General features: G+C 41.0%; 1 protein-coding gene across 2 annotated transcripts in view; it reads right to left on the bottom strand.

The window, feature by feature from the left end:
• The window catches only part of TECR (trans-2,3-enoyl-CoA reductase), a 37,212-nt gene extending 19,182 nt beyond the window's left edge, over window positions 1-18,030 (bottom strand). The window contains exon 1 of one of the 2 annotated variants that reach the window (XM_027851043.1): window positions 17,917-18,030. In XM_027851043.1, the coding sequence (XP_027706844.1) occupies window positions 17,917-17,931 (15 nt within the window). In that variant the 5' untranslated portion in view covers window positions 17,932-18,030. Of the gene's footprint in view, window positions 1-4,221; window positions 4,332-17,916 lie in introns of those variants that run through there. The other variant, XM_027851042.1, reaches the window with a different exon arrangement.

Raw genomic sequence — 18,030 nt, 5'->3', positions numbered from 1 at the left:
ACAATGTCCATACCACCACTGGAAACTGTACACGAACTTCTAGAAGGTCTCTGAGAAGCAAGCATTTATTGTTCTAATGTTTTCCAAGTAACAAACATTGTCAGAAACCAAAAACTCTGGCTTACAGCCTTAAACTCAAGGCTAAGCCCTGACACTAACAAGAATCTTCTGTCCACCCTTTCTCTTCTCACCTGCAACCTAGAGAATGAAGCTTTTTTTGTTCTTCCTAGGACCTTCTGACCTGCCTGTGATGCATCTATCCACGTAACTACCATGGCACCATGCTGGGGACTAACTACAGAATCTGGAGTAGTCAGAAATGTCAATTCTTCGGGTATGTGCTGGACCAGTTGGTCACAAACGGCCCTCTGAACTCTAAAATTCTGTGATTCTTAGCAACAGGCCACTAGCAAAGCAAAAGATGTCCTGATGTAAAAAATCATTCTGACATCTAGTGGCCATTTTCCTTTTCTCAGATCTATAACAAAGATCTCATGTCTCCCCCTCAGCTCTAGGATCCGGGCAAGCAAAAGGGTTTGAAATCTCCATATGACAACATAGTGTTTCAAACCTCAAAATGAAAAATGACACTTCAATCTAGTTTTATTATACTGAGGGTACTCTCCGAACAGAGTAGGCCATCAAGGCAGGACTAAGAGAGTTAGTAGTAAATGCACAACAGAAATAGAGAGTTCCTTCTATGTGAGATACTGCCTTCCATACATACCAACATCATTCACATATTTATTAGTGGAGGGGGAGGAAGGCACATTTATATATAGTACTTTGGGGGGTTATTTTTAGCCTTAACCTGTGATTTCATCGCTGTGGGTAAACGCCATCATGGAAATTCTCTCCGTCAATGCAGATCAGTAACTGATCTATAATTTAGTCTTGGAGAATTGACTGGTCCAATGAGGTTAATTGACTTGCCTGTGATCTGTATACACTAGTGTAAGAGGCAGATCTTGAAAACACTGACTCTGAGATCAGCTCTTTTATCCTATACTATGCTTCCATAAATATTTACTGTCTAGAAAAACATAATATAATTGTTTCTCATATAACTCCTTATATTTATAAGCTATTATCCTCACAATATTACGTAATAGGTAGTGCAAAACTACAAAGAGGCTTATTTGCCAAGAATCACAGAGGTAGTATTCTTAGCTTTGCTGCTAAGATCTGAACCCAGGTGCCCAACATTCTTTCTACAATACTGCATTGACATAACCTCTAGATCCCAAAATCTCATTGGACAGTCACCCCTGGCCAAACAAATAGAATTCAATTTCCAGCTGGGTACCATACCTTATACAATGTTCTTTGCAAATAAGCTATACTTGCAAATAGCCAGCTGAAACTTAAAAAAAAATAAAAGTTCTCAGTCCTTGCACGTATCTTTCCCTAACCAAACTCTAAACAAGGGAAGTAATATAAACCAGACCACCTCAATTCAGGAAGTGAGAAAAACTTTGCTACTTAGTGCTGAAGAAATACTATAGTACACTTTTTCCTCCAGGAATTTCCCAAAATGATGGCTCTAATTCACATAAGACAAAGTGAAAATCTCACTTAAGGCTTAGGGGCAAACCTCACAAAAGAACAAAAGAAACTGTGATTGACTCAATGAAACCAACAGAGGGCCCCTAAAGTTAAGACTCCACAGCCTGCTGCCTGCCAATGGGCTGCCACATCAAGTTATTTTTCCAACTCCAGGAAAACTATTCAAGTAAAGCTGAGGCATTCTAGGTTGCAATGAAGGACAAAGCTGAAATTCAGGCCCTTCCTAAAAAGAGAGGGGCATAACTAGCTAGGATTATGAGCATCAAAGCCAACAACTGATGCGTCCATTATAATGGCTAAGCTTGGCGCTGGAAAAAGTTAAAAAACTATACCTCCCAATCTTCGATGGACATAGGAGACTACGGGTGTGGAACACTGCATATTGCATATGAAATCAGACACTGCCAACAAATTGTTTGCTTCTTCCCTTTCATTTTTAATCTGTTACAAGAGATGGCTTGCAAGGGGGCAAATATTTAGAAATGAATGTGCCACCAATAAAAAAAGAAAGGGAAAGAATCCAACAGCTGGCCCTAAGTAAAACTTGGGGTAGTGGGTGCCTCATCAGGGAAGAAGTGCGTGTAGTGAATTAAAAACAGCTATCAGTGGACCTAGAGTCAAGACAGCCCCAGTAAAGACACTAGCTAGGTATAGTCAAGAGCAAGTCACTTTAACTCTGAGCTCCAATTTTCTCATCACTAAAATGGGGACAATAACACTGGCACTGTCTAACTCACAGACGTCAGTGTGAAAGGAACTTTGTGAACTTTCAAATGCTATAAAAATATGAATTCATAATATTTGGAGACAGGACAGCTAGGTGGCACAATGCCAGGCCTGATGTCATCAGGAAGACTCGTCTTCCTGAGTTCAAATCTGCCCTCAGATACTTACTGTGTGACCGTGGGCAAGTCATTTAATCCTGTTTGTCTTAGTTTCCTCATTTGTAAAACAAGCTGGAGAAGGAAATGGCAAACCACTCCAGTATCTTTGCCAAGGAAATCCTAAATGAGGTCAGGAGGAGTCGGACAAAACTGAAACAACTGAACAACAAACAGTATTTGGAGATAACAGGATCAAAGTTTTAGAGCTGAGACCATAGACACATATCATCTAGCCTAACCAACTTATTTTATAGATGAAGAAACTGGGGCATTAAGTGACTAACCCGAGGTCATACATGCATTAAGCACAGAAGAGTCAGGATTCAAAACCCAGATTTGCTGACTCCAAATCCAACACTTCTCACTGCACTGAAAGAAATTATTATTTCTCTCTTGCATTAATGACTAATTACTCAATCAGGACCAAGGTTTTTCCCCTTTCCTACTTCCTCATCTAGAAATCAACCAACGTGGGAAATCTTTCTCAAATGTTTCTCCCAGACAGAATGGCTACATCTAATCAAAGACAGTAAAAGAAATTCTAAGTTTAGATGAATGGGTGGATTCCTGATCACTGTGTTTGTTCACACAGATCTGGGAAAACATGGATTCCCCCTTTTGTCAGACAGGTGATATAGAAATTGGTAAGTCTCTTTGACCAAGACTTGGGTGATACAACTGACAGTACCCCCAAGACTCTCATTATAATATTCATTTTCTATTAATTACTTGTAAACCAATCGGAGTAGATTTTTATCCTCAAGTATACCCCTTTATCAAAAGACTTTATAAATACTGATGGTTCAACAGGCTCAGTCTCTTTGGTTACAGAATGAGCCTGTTTTGTTGACTACTTTCTAGATGTAGTCAATAAAACTGATTTTAATTTACCCAGAAACACTGTTTTTCAGAAAGTTTTGATTGTCACAGCATCAAACTGCCTCCCAAATCAAAATCTTATATCTGAATTTCCCTTCTGCTTCTTGTTACCTCTCTGAGCTCAGATGTGATGCACTTCCTTATTAAGCCTCAGTCAAGTGAAGATGTTGAACCAGTGTTCTCTAAGGCCACTTCCAGATCAAAATACTCTAATCCTGTGACTACCAAAAGAGTAAGTAATAGCTTTACAATCCCTGCCCTGGTCAAACCTCCTCTGGAGTACTGAGTTCAGTTCTAAGTGTCACAATGTAAGTCACATTCTCAGTAATGTCGCTTTTTAGTCATTCTCTTCCTAACAAATGATCTTTCTCATCTCCTTTGGAGAATTATTATCCAAGTCTCACCCTCTATGCATGAATGTAGCCTAGGGCTCTATCCCTGGCCTTCTTCTTTTGGGTCTCTAACTCTGTGATCTTGAGCTGATGATTTCCAAATCCACATAAACAATGTCTCTGTCTCTGTCTCCCTCCCTCCCTCCCCCTCTCTTTCTTCTTTCCTCCTTCCCTCCCTCCCTTCCTCTCCCAAATTCCATCCAGTTCTGCCTCTCTATCTACTGGATTTTTCTACCTGGATATCAAATAGTCATCTCAAACTCAACATGTTCAAAACAGAATTCATAATCTTTTCCCATAAACCTACCCCACCTCCTAACTTCTCTGTTTCCATCAATGATCACCAGGCTTCCAGTCAGACACTTTCAAAACGTAGGTATCACCCTTCACTCATTCCCAATCAACTGAGGAGTTAGGAATACGGTACAGTACAACTGAAAGAGTACAGGCTGTGGAGTCAGAGAGTTTGCTTGGCTTCACATTCTTCCTCTGAGACTTACCAACCATGTGACACTGGACAAGTCACCCTCCCTAGGCTTCAGTTTCCTCATCCATAAAATGAATCCCTTCCATTTAATCCCATGATCCATTCTTTAAGTATCTCCACCAGGGTGTTGTGTTGGTCAGTAGGAGCAGCAAAGGGCTCTCCAATCCAAAGAACAAAAACCAACCCCTTAGATTTAACACACCACCACCACCCCCCACACACACACACCCGCCCTGCACATCTCAGCCTCAGAGCTATCCAGTTACTAGCCCTCAAGCTATTCTACTTCCCATTTGTCACTACTATTTCCTCTCTGCTCCAGAACCTGTTAGGGACACCAAAGAAATGAGAACTTAGTCTTAGTCAGAAATACTGTCCCCTCAATGGCTTTTCCTGAAAGACTTGATTTCTCCATTATCCCCTGAAGTGCAGTTGCAACAGAATTATAGGGCTGCTGTACCGGGAACAGAGTGTTATTATGGCTAGAGGGAAGAGTCTGGAAAGTCTCTGGTCACCTACACCAAACACTCCCAATTAACAAGCTCTGGACAAGTCTAGTCTTGTCTTTGACTCCAAATCACAAAATTTAGGTTAATGAATTCAAACCCAAACTCGTGTTACTTATTAATGCAAGAGTCTAATTCCTGCCTGGATCACTTGTTCATGAAAATTACAGCAAAATTCCAACTACAGTAGAGCAAGACCCATCCATTTCTTTTCTTTCTCTGCTAGAGATTCCTGGCTTTTAGGAAGATTATCTTCCATCTGAGATTTGCCAATTAAGTATGGTTTTTAGCTGTGGCAAGTGATCTTTCCTCCACTAAAGTCCTCTTCTGAGATCCCTCTTTGCAGTGAAGCACATGCTCTGGCAAATCCTACCAAATTAAAGACTGAATATGGACCCAGCAAGAAACCATATGTCTTATTATCCAAGGACCAGCCTAGCTACATTTGCAAATGTTCAACTCTAGAAGGTGGCCACTAAGAAATGAGTATTTTTGGCAATAGCAACTCAGTTTGGCAACCGATTTCTGAGGCCACTCTTTATCTACTATGTCACACTGCTCCTCCAGTGAGCCACACTAAAGAAATCATAGACCTCTGGCAGTAAACTGGGTATGGACTAAAAGTGCAATGGAAAAAGCATTAGACTGGCAGTCAAGGAGCTTTCATTTTAATGTGCTAGCTCAGTTTCCCCATAAAATAAGAAGGTTAGATAGTATTTTAACATTTTTATCAATGCTTTGGATAAAGTATAGCTGGTGTGCAAATCATATTTGCAGACAACACAAGGTTGGGAGAAGTAACTAACAGACTGGCTGACTGTTATCAGGATCCAAAAGATCTTGACAAGTTAAAGCATTTGGCCAATCTAAGATTAAATTAAATTCAACAGAGATAAATGCAAAGTCTTACACTTGGGTTCAAGACGAACTTTACAAGTATAAAATGGAGGAACCATGATTAGACAGTAGTGTGTTTGAAAAAGATCAAGGGATTTTAGTTCAACTATCAACTAACAAACATTTATTAATTCAATGAATGCCACACACTACACTAAGCCCTAGAGATACAAAGAAATGCAGGAATAGTTCTTGCTTTCAAGGAGTTCACATCTAACAGAGGAGACAATATACATATACATAAACACACATGCAATATACATACATAATATGCATGTGTGTACATATATCTCAATACACATAAGACAAATACAGAGCAGATGTAAGGTAACCTTAGAGGAAGATGCATTAGTGGGGTGGAGAACGGAGGGAGGGGCAGGAAAAAACTCCTGTAGGAGGTAGAATTTAAGCAAAGTGTTCAAGAAATGCACTCTAATATGCTGGGGAGGAAGGAGAGCATTCCAAACATGAAGGACAACAAGTACAAAGGCACAGAGATGGGAAATGGAGTGTCATGGGCCAGGAATATCAAGTAGAAGAGTATAGCTTGATCAACAATTCACAGAAAGGAGGAATGGATTAAAAGACTAGAAACCTAGGAAGAGAACAGGCTGTGAAGTGCTTTAAATGGCGAACAAAAGACTTAATATGTCGTCCGAGGGTAACAGGGAGCCACTGGAGTATATTGAGCAGGGGGGTAAACATGGTCAGAACTATACTTTAGGAAAATAATTTTGGCAGATGAGTGAAGGATGAATTAGAGTAGAAAGGACACTTGGGGCAGAGAATCCAATTAGAAGGCACTTATTTGAAGGCAAAAGCCCAAAGGTGATAAGGACTTTAACTAGGGTAGTGAATGTGTATTACAATGAAGGGGACATATACAAGAGATATTGTTAAGACAGAAATGACTAGACTTAGCAACTGATTGGCTATGTGAGGTAAGTGACAGAGAAATTGAGAACGATACCAAGGCACTCAACAGTAACAGGGACTTTCAGAAAAAGGAAAGGTGAAGGAGGGAACAGAAGTTAATGAGTTCTGTCCTGGACATGTTGAGTTTGAGAGTCTAACAGTTATAGGTGTCCAACAGATAGGTGGTAATGCAAGGCTGGAGCTCAGGAGAGAGACTAGGGATGCACATACAGATACTGGAATCATCTGCAAAGACACAATAAATGAACCAATGGAAGCTGAGCTCACTAAGTAAGAGACCATAAAGAGAAAAAAGAAAAAGGCCTAAGTCAGAGCCTTAAGAGACACTCACATTCAGTAGGCATGATATGAGCAAAGGACACTAAGGACAGTCAGACAGGAATAACTGGTCAGCTGTTATAGGGAGTAATGTATTTAGTTCTGGGTGCCACAATTAACAAAAGATATTGACAAGCTGGAGAAGATTCAGAGGAACTCGGCAAACATGGTCAAGGGCTCTAAGGCCATGTTATATCCCTTAAGGAATGGTTAAAGGACTTGGGGATGGCTGGCCTGAAGGAAAAAAAAAGATTCAGAAAGGTCTTTACCTATTTTTAAGTATCTGTAAGGCTATCATGTAGAACAGGGATTAAATTTGTTCTATTTGACCTAAAAGGGCAGGACCTAGAGCAATGGATGGAAGGTGCAAAGAAACAGATTTAATTTTTACTTCAGGAAGAACTTCTTAATAATTAGAGCTATCTATAAGTGGAAAGAGATGTCTCATGAGGTAGTGGATTTCCCGTCATCAGAGGGCTTCAATTAGAGTCTGAATGAAGACTTATGACACATGTTATGGTGGAGATTTTTTTGCAGATATGGGTTAGGGTAAATGGCCACTGGGATCCACTAGGAGACTCTGCAATTCTCCTTGAGAGTCAATAATCTCTAAATCTCTGCTTGACGGTGTTTAACAAATCCAAAAACTCAAATCCCGAAGATAAAGTCTGTATGTGGGGTGGGAGGGGAGGAACCTTCTAGAAAACTATATGATGTAGTCTGGTAAAAATTAGGTTTTGACCAGTAATTCACACCATGTGCCACAATTAACTACAAATGGGTACATGACTTAGATATAAAAGGTCACATATCACAAAGGAACAAGGAAGAAAATGCCTTTTGTAACTGTGGATAGATGAAGAGTTCATGACCAAGTAAGGGATTGAGAGAATCACAGAAGATAAGAAGGACATCTTTGATTACATAAAATGTAGTTAACCAATGTAGTTAAAATTAGAATAGAAGCAGGCAGGTAGGAAAAATATTTGCTACAAGTTCCTTTGACAAAGGTCTAATATCCAAAATATATAAGGAACTAATACAAATTTGAGTTTAAGATGTCTATTGGACATCCAGTTCAAGATCATCTATTACAAAGGATCTTAACCTGGCATCCATGATCTTATTTTTTTAATATTTTGATTTATGTGTTTTAATAGAATTGGTTTCCTTCATAATCCTATGTGCTTTATTGTATACATTTAAAAACGCTGTGCTGAAAAGGGATCCACAGACTTCAGACTGCAAAAGGGGTCCATAACACAAAAAAAGGTTAAGAACTTATGATCCAGTCCAATCCCCACCCTATTCCGCAATGAACAAATTCATTTCAAAGTAGGGTAGTTACTTTCCCAAGGTCAAATAGATAGTAAAATAGCAATAAATAAAATCCAGGTCTCCTTACTCCAAATTAGTGCTCATACCACTACACTACAGTGAAGATTTTCAGAGTCCCATTTCATCAAACTGTACAACTGATGTTGACTTTAGTCTTCCCCCTCTCATCTTCCATTTGGTGCTGAGTTAAATTGTTTTAAAAACTCAATACTTGGCATAAGTCTAGTTTTATACTACTCTTCAAATGACCTAAGATCCAAAATAACTATAGAAATCATCCATCAGAAAATATATAGTAGGACCTCTACTGGCAGCGCTATTATTAATGCACACCTTGTAGAATTTTCAAGTTCACAAAAAAACTTTCTCACAACTCTATGAGATTATCCCCATTTTGCAGAAGAAACTAAGGCTCAGAGAGGTAAAGTGACTTGCCCATGGGTACATAACTACTAAGTAACATGATCATACTATCCCTTCAAGCTACTCTACTCACTTCTCCTCCCTTTCACAGCCAATCACTCAGAAAGTTGTCTATAAAACACTGCCTCCACTTTTTCACCTCGAACTCACTGTTCACCTCTTTGCAATTTGGCTTCCAACCTCACTGTTCATCTGAAATGGCTCTCTCCAAGGTTACCAATCATCTATTAATTGCCAAACCCAATGGTTTTTTTTTCAGTCCTTATCCTTCTTGACCTTTCTGTAGCATCTGATAGTGTTGGCCACCTCCTCCTCCTAAACACTCTCGCGGCTCTTGTTCTACACGTCTGACTACTCCCTAATCTCCTTTGCTAGATTATCATCTTTGTCCCACACCACCTTATGTCTGGGCATATCCCACAAACCTTGCACCTCCTTGCTTTCTCATCTCATCAGTTTCCATGGATTCAACCACCACCTCCATACAGCCAATTCCCAAAGCTTTATACCCAATTCTACTCTTTTTCCTGAACTTGAGTTCTACATTGACAACTATCTACTAGACATCTCCAATTGGCATCTCAAGTGAATGAACGAATGCATGAAAAAATATTTATTAAATGCTTACTATGTGCTATACAAACAAAAAAACAAGGCAGTTCCAGCTCTCAGTTCACATTATAACAGAGGGAGACAACATATTTAGGTTTTAGTTGCAAATCAAATGCAAAGGCCAGCAGTTTATAGGTGCAGTAACAAAGCAGCTGGTAAGGCACCAAAGTGTCAAAGACTTTTATGGCTAGAATATTGTTTTGTTTACTGGCTGTAGCAGTTGACAGAACTCAACTCCACAAGAATTGTTCCCCTAGGTGATGGTTGTGGTAGTATGGTTAGTGGTTTGAGGAGGACTGCTATTCCCAAAGCTCCTGGGCTTATCTGTCCATCAATGGTAGTTGCTTAGTGGTTAGGATTTGTGGATGCAGAGACAGCAAGTCCATGCTCCACTAGGGTTGCTCCCCTTTATGATGGCTGTGGGAGGCACTGCAATTTCCATGGTTCTTGAGTTCTGAATCCTGACCTTTCTCCAGAGGAGTCCAAGGGGAGGTAATGGTCAAGGTAGTGGCTTGATATCTCAAACTTAATATGCCCATGAAATTTGTTATTTTTCCCCAAAAAAGCATTCTCGTCTTCCCAACTTCCCTATTTCTGCTGAGGGCACCACCATCTTTCCAGTCACCTAGATTCACAATCTTGGTATGATACTCTATTCTTTGCTCTCCTTCATCCTTCACATCCAAACAACTGCCAAATCTTGTTCATTCGACTTCCACACACTTCCTTTCTCTTTACTCACACAGCCATCACCCTAGTTAGAACCCTCATCAGTTCCCACCTAGACTGCTACAATACCCTCTAGTCTCTCCTTCCACCAAACCATCCACATATAGCTGCCAAATTGATATTCCTAGGGCAGCTAGGTGGCGCAGTGGATAGAGCTCCAGTCTTGGAGTCCGGAGGACCTGAGTTCAAATCCAGCTTGAGACACTTGACACTTACTAGCTGTGTGACCCTGGGCAAGTCACTTAACCCAGATTGCCTCACCAAAAAGCAAAAAAAAAATTGATATTCCTAAAGTATAAGTCTGACCATGTCACTATCCTGCTCAAGAAGTTCCTATAGCTCCTTCCTCTTACCTTTAGGATAAAATAAAAACTCTTTTGTTTGGCCTTTAAAACTTCACAACCTGACTTTGGCATACCTTTCTAGACTTTCCTCCTTCACCTACAATGCATTCCAACCAAACTGGTCTAGTTGCTCTTCATCATCCACATCATTTCATCTCTTGTCTCCATGCCTCATGCCTGAAAGGTAAGGCCCTTCTCACCTCATTCTGTATATATTTTGTACTTAATGCTCTGTGAGCGTGTTGTTTCCCTCCAATAGAGGAAGGGACAGGGATATTGGTATCTTTGTATTCCCAACACCTAGTACAGTGCCTGGCACAATGGTAAGGCATTTAATAAATGCATGATAAATGCAATGTCAAAATCAAGATTTGTACCCAGGTATTCTAACTCCATGTTCAGTGTCCTTCCAACTACAGAATCTACCCCGTCACTATGCCATACTGCTTCTTCCTTCAGCAAAATAAACTTCCCAATCAGGAGTGACAGGACCCCTATGCCCCCTGTCCAGTACCTCACTAATTATTAATAGTGCAACCTTGGATGCCCCCTTTTCCAGCTCCTCCAGGCTATTGTAGCTAGTTAGTTCTATAATCACTTAAGAAAAACATGCTCAACATCAAGGTGAATTACTTGAAATCCATAAATGATCCATTTAAAGCCTAAAAGCTTGAGGAGAAAAGGATGCTGAGGAGATCCTGAATAAGGCAGCTTCCAAATACTGGCAACCCCATCCACTCCATCCCCTTTTCCCTTTAGACTCACTGGAAGATGACTCAAAATTTGCAAAACAAATGCCATATAAAATTATCTAAATGTAAAAAATATTTTTTTTAAATTATCTAAATGTCCTTAGATAGATGCTTCAAGTCAAGTGAAGTAGTTGGCAAAATTGAGGGGACTGAGAAGCATCAATTGCCAGTCTTACACAAACCAAGTCTCAAATCCGGGAAACTTCCAAGGTAGACTCAATTATATTAATGAAATAACTGAGGAAGGTATATACTTAAATTATCCATGTACCAAATTTCCATTGCCTTAAAGTAGTAAAGGCAGTGAAAAACTGGACTGCATTCACAAATCAAGGTTTAATCAAGCAAAATTTAGGGTAAAGCCCCAATAAATGATGATAGTGATCACCCATGGCATCTCAACAAGTCGTCTGAAAAGTACTTTCACATGTATTACCTCACTGGATTCTCATAACAACCTTATGAAATAAACTAGATAGGTATTATTATCCCTATTTTACAAATGAGATAATTAAAATATACAGAAGTTCACAGAATCACAAAGCTGAAAGACATCCAACCTAGACCCGAGCAGGAAATGTCCTTTACAAAATAACTAACAAGCAGTGCATGATTGGACAGCACTAATTATCAAAACATCTTTACATCAAGGGGAAATAGTCTTTCTGCAAGAAAAGCTGAATTCCAGATCCACCCTCTGAGGCCAAGCAGAGAACAAGTCCATAGCACAATCTTGAAGACAGCAATCATGTCTTCCGTAAGTATTCTCTTTTCCAGACTAAATATACCCAGTTCCTTCAACCCACACTACAAGGCATAATTCCAATTCTCTCACCATCCTGGTCACTCTCCTCTGTTCAAACTTCAGTTTGCCAGTGTCATCCCTAAAATGTGGCACCCAGTAAGTGACTACAACAGTCCAGATGTACAGAAAAGAAAGCAGGACTATCACTGCCCTTGTTCTAGGGCAGTATATTTCCCTGACTTCCCAATGGCCACAAAGCTAGTAAGTGAAAAAGTTGTGACATGAACCAAGACCCTCTGACACAAAGCCACAGGATCACAGCCATATGAGTTGGAAGTGACCTTAAAGGTCCTCAAACCCAGCAACCTTTTCTACACTTTTCACTACAATTAAAAGACATGCTGTTAATTGTCTAATTTATTCAGCATTATTCCAGGCAAATTGTTCCATTAACCTGAGCAAACTGCCTTAAGGAGTCACTTACTGGCTAAAGACTACCCTAACATAGAACTTGCCACTGTTCTTGCTACTGTACTCCAAACATAGTCACATGACAACCTATTTCCCTACTACAAGAAGTCTAAGTATTAGAATAACCTCAGTGGGAAATTTTCAGCTGCCTGTGTCAGTACCAACAAGGAGGTGTTAAGTCCATGTCTGAGTTTGATAAGAAGGGTTGGACTTGATAACCTCTAAGGTCCTTTCCAGTTTTAGCATTCTATGACAACGATCTGACAAAGGCCTTCCTGAAGTAACCAACTTCTGTGCTAAAAGTGACTAGGCCGTGACAGTCTGCCAGAGTGGAATCCTCATCCCTGAAAACGTACCATACTCATGTATCAAATACCTTTCTCTATCTCTGATGTTTTGATAGGAGTTGAAAATGTTATTTACTGAGAAGGGCTGCTGAGCTTGCTGGTGTAGCAAGTCTGGAGACTGCAATATTAATATCTCAGCATATATCCCCTTACAGAGTCAGTGACAGGTGCAAATGCTCCTGCAGTATTTCTCTGAGCAGTACCTTCACTTCCACTGACTCGCCTGAGCTGCTTATAAGCAGCAAGACACATCCTTCTCAACCCTAGGGTTGTCCCTAGACCAGAACCCACAAACCAACCCAACCCCAAAGAGGGCCTGTGGCACACACCACACCCACTGTTCATAGAACAGGGAGCTTCTTAGAAAAGGAAGGGCTTTAGAGGTTGTATGAGCCAACTCCTTCATTGGGAGACGACTCTGAGGCCCTGAGAATGGAAGGGACTTGCTCCACGGCCACATCACAAAGCAGCAGACCCTGATCCCTCCTTCTTCCTGACTCAACACTATAATCCTCTACAATTTGCCATCTGTCCAAAAGGCCCCAAAGATGCCTGCTCTGTGTGAGTTGGGCATGTCACTTGCTTTCTCTGGGCCCCAGTTTCCTCCTAGGCTAAATGGAACTCCAAGTGCCTACAGCCAGGGAGAGATTGAGGGGCTAAACCTGTAGCTTCAAGACTAATAATCCTCAAGATAGAAAGAAAGATTTCTTCTCAATGGCAGAGAATCAAACAGTCTGTTGCACACATCAGGTGGACCACTATATCAGATAGTTTTACTGGGGGGAAGAGGGGGGGTGTGAAGTTCAAAACAGACGGGAGGAGAAGTTTCTGTTTTTTCCCTCAGAAATGATTTATGTAAGATCAAAAAGCAACAATAAAACTTTAACTTTAAAAAGAAAAAGGAAAATAAAAAGGGACTCGAGTAAAATTCTGGTTGAATCTCTGCTTCCTCCCAGCAAGAGCTTTGAAGGGTTATTACAGAAACAGGCTCCTCCTGCTAAATGGACAAGAATCTGTGACACAATTTGAAAAGCCCTTACAGTTTAGTAAGGATTGGAGGGTGGGAGATATGAAATATGTGGAAACCCAAAATAATATGGTACCTTTTCAACTTTAGGTGATAAAAACCTGTGTGTTCAGTTGTTTCAGTCATGTCCAACTCTTCATGAACCCATTTGGGATTTTTTTTGGGCAAAGATACTGGAGTGGTTTGCCATTTCCTTCTCCAGCTCATTTTACAGATGAAGAACTGAGGCAAACAGGATTAAGTGACTTACCCAGGGTCACACAGCGAATAAGTGTCTGAGGCCACATTTGAACTGACTCCAGGCCTGATACTCTATCCACTGCACCACCTAGCTGCCCCCTGCTGTGAAAAGCAGCAGGGAAAGACAATCTATAGTTTGGACTAAAGAAAGTAGAGAGGGGCTGAGCTTCCCAAAATTGTTTAGAGATGGTCATGGGCTTACTGACAAGACATGGCAAGCTATTTATCCAGTTACTAGAAAGAGTTTTGTTCTCCATCTGTAGAGGGGAAAAGCAATTTTTTAAAGCCAATTTTTTTCAGTATGAAAAACTTTAACAATTTCACTCTATATTTTTATCCTAAAGTGACTCTAAACCCAGGGAGTTCACTCTCAAGGAGATATACACAAAGAACAAAGCATGTCCCAATCTAGTCCACATTTTTTGTTATGCAATAATAATCAAAATAATAATCAAAAATAATCAAAAGTAAAACGGGGAAGAGGACATATTTATACAGCACTTCAAAGTTTACAAAACATTTTTCTCAAAACAACCATAAGTTAGACGGTTCAGGTATTATCAGCCCCTATTCTAGAAAAAAGGATTCTGAGGCTCACAGGTCACATAGCTACTGTCAAAACTGGCAACATGAACACAGGATCTCCTGGCTCCAAATAAAGCACTCTTTCCACCACACAAGGCTGGCTCTCTAATATTTGGTTTATATTACTGAACAATTCAAGGCAGCAATAGGTGTCCATACTAGTTTTTAGCCACCATAAACAGCAAGATATAATGGAAAGCACACTGGGATTAGGAAACTTGGGTCTAGTTCTGGCACTCCTAATAACTAGTCATGGGACCCTGGGCAAGTCACTCTTTGGGCCCCAGTTTCTTCATATATAAAATGAAGAGGCTGACCTGAACCATCATTTTCCAAACTGTGATCAGACATTAACCATTACTGCCAAAGGTGATCCATATTATTTTTCAACCTCTCTGTTAAAGAGATGAAATCTACCTCTCAGAAAGGTCTCCCTATCTCTGCTAGTTCTGCCCTCTGGAAACCAAGCACCACAAGTCCAATCACTCTTCCATACAACAGCCTTCTATAATTTGAAGAAGGCGTGCCCCTAGTTAAGTCTTCTCGCCTCTTCTCCAGGATAGACATCCCCAGTCCCTTCAAAAGATTCTCCCATAACATGGTCTCCAGTCACCTCATGGCATTATATTCACCCCATAATGAGCTGTCAAGAGTAATACTTTCACAGAAAGTCAATCCTTCAACAAGCGTTTATTAAATTCCTGCTCTGTTAAGCACTAGAAATAATTAAGTTGGGTAAAAAAATATTTATTTTTTGAAGCAATTTTTCTGTATGAAAATAGGCTTACTTTCCCCTACTTTGCTACAAAATTTCCTCACTCTCTGCTTTATCCCAGGAATAAATGGTAGACATGGTAGACAAAATGAAGGATTAAAGTCAGAGGACCTGGGTGCTCTTCCCAGCTCAGTCTCTTACTAGCTGTATAACCTTAGGAGTTACTTAACGTCTTGGGCTTGCAGTTTCCTCAACTGTAAAATAAGGGGAAGCTTCTAAGAGTCCACCCAACTTTAACAACTTTGAGTGGCTTTAAAAGCTGCATTTTCCTCTCTGCTATGATCCTTTGGATTTATGAATTCCAACAAGAGCTGACCCCAAATTGTTCCACAGGCAAATCTGTCTGAGAAAGCCTAGCTCTAACTGGTTCTGTAGTTGTCAACTTGAGGAGTTGGTGACTCACAGTCTCCTCTATAAACTACAGAACCTACGAGTGCTATCCCCTCTCAGTAGGCAACAATACATTCGCAGATGTTGATGAATTATCAACAAATAATGATACATTCCTCCCCAGGTCCTGTCAAGCTTCAGTCATTCTCAACAATGAGTACAAAGCTACATCTTTCTTAAAAGGAACCAAGTGATCTCTCATTGTTAGAAGACAGAAATGGGAGTTATTTGCAGGTGAGTGCAAAGTCTTCTGTGTGATATACTCTATGCAGGGGAATGGTATTAAACACAACAAAATCCAAAAGCAGCCTAATTAACTTTAGCATATATGATGAATTCTACATGTCAAATCAAACTTTACTTTTTTTACAAATGTTACAAGGGCAAGGAAAAGGAGAAGGAGACTATTTTAGGAAGACATAACAATCATAAAGTTAAGCGAACTTTGAGATCTGATCCAACCCCCCTTAATCTTGTTGTTCAGTTGTTTCAGTTGTGTCCAATTCTTTGTGACCTCATTTGGGGTTTCCTTGGCAGAGATACTGGAGTGGTTTGCCATTTCCTTCTCCAGCTCATTTTACAGATGAAGAAACTGAGAGAAACAGAGTTAAGTAACTTACCCAGGCTCACATAACCTAATAAATATCTAAGGCTGGATTTGAACTCTGGTATTCCTGACTCCTGGTACTCTATTCACTTTACCACCTAGCTGCCTTTAATCTTACCAATGAATTAAAAACGGTTAAGGACCTAGAGGAGGAATTCTCATAAAACTCTTTTAAAAGGGAAAGGATAGCAGACATTACATCTCCCAAAAAATAAAGGCAAAGTATAGTGGATATAGTACTGGACTTGGAATCAGAAAGACTCAGGTTCAAATCCTGCCTCAGACTTACTAATTGTGTAACTTAATCTCTCTCAGGTTCAGTTTCTTCATCTGTAAAATGAAAAGAGGTTAAACTGGATGACCTCTAAGGTCTCTCCCAACTCTAAATCCATGACATAATGATGACAAACACATAATGTTAGAAGTCCTAGACTAAGGAATCAAGAGGCAGTGTATGTAGTTCACAAAAGAAACCTGAAAAATTTGAATTCAGTTCTGGTACTTAATACCTGTTCGAACTTGGGCTTCAGTTTCCCATAAAATGAGGGAATTAGATTAGACAATCTCTAAGGTCCCTTCATGCTTTAAAACCCATGATCATATGAACTGGGAAAGGTCTAAGTCTTGATGGCTTCACTTATAGTAACTTCAGCCTGCTGGGACCCAAGCTCCAGCCTGGACTTTGCCACTGACCTAAGACAAACTACTTTCCACTAGGGGCCTCATTTTTGCCAGTCTTGAAATGGGCAGATTGGCCTGGCTGACATCCTGAGATTTGAAGATCACTAGGAAGGTTTATCAACTGTAATGATCAGCCGGGACAAGTCTGGAGATGCCATTGGCAAGACTCTGCTATCACCGTCCCCCTCCCTAAGAAGTTTACAGCAAAGTGCACAGGACACAGCTCAGGGGTAGGAGTAAATAAAAGGCGTACAAAGGTCAAACAGGTGAAAGTTGACAAGGAAGCCCCTTCCTGCAGGACAGAACAAGGTGCAGCTAGGTTGGTGCAAGTTCTCCTCCCTCCCACTCCCCCACCAGGATCTGGAGACTGCTACTTTCTCCTAACCAGGAATAGGATCAATCCACAGATACTGATCAACTCGGTGCCTGAGATGAGCCAGAGATGCAATGGTACAGAGGAAAGCGGGTTTAGGACACCTAGACCCAAACCCCAAGCTCGTCACTCATTAGCAGTGTGACCTGGGGCAAGTCATTTCCTTTCTCTGGGCCTCAGCGTCTCCTTCCTTACTAGGACCTCCCCAGCTCGGAGAACTAAAACCTGCTTCTTGCACACCAACAGCAACCAAACAACCTGCATTGGGACCCTTCACCCCTGACCCTCCTCCAACTCTGGCTCGATTTCCAGGTCATAAATACCGCCCCCCCACCTCCCTGAACATGCGCACTAAGACCTAGCAGGAGCCGTAGGCAGTGCGTGCGGCAACTGCGCCTGCGTGTCTCCCTCAGCCTCAGGGCATAGGGCTGTTTGGGGTTTGGGGTCATGGGGCTATTTAAGGTTTGCGCCGAGTTTTGGTTTTTTATTGGGGATTTTGTGGGGGGGGCAAGGGTCTCCTCGATCCTAAGGAGAATCTCCGTGACGCTTGTGGCGCCCCTCCCCATCTCCTTGCCCTCCCCCCCCAAAGAAGATGGGTCTGTTTCTCCTTACCTCATAGTGCTTCATGGCTCCCTCTCACCCACGGGCCGCTGCCGCTTCCCAGCTCGCGACAACCACTGCCGAGCGCCTCACTCCACGGCTCACGCCCGGCCTAGGCGACCAACG

Source organism: Vombatus ursinus, unplaced genomic scaffold, assembly GCF_900497805.2.
Source record: "Vombatus ursinus unplaced genomic scaffold, bare-nosed wombat genome assembly UNPS02009173.1, whole genome shotgun sequence".
In the NCBI taxonomy this organism is placed as follows: Eukaryota; Metazoa; Chordata; class Mammalia; order Diprotodontia; family Vombatidae; genus Vombatus; species Vombatus ursinus.
Note: the sequence above shows the minus strand (reverse complement) of the source record. Positions and strands in the feature narration are given on the sequence as shown.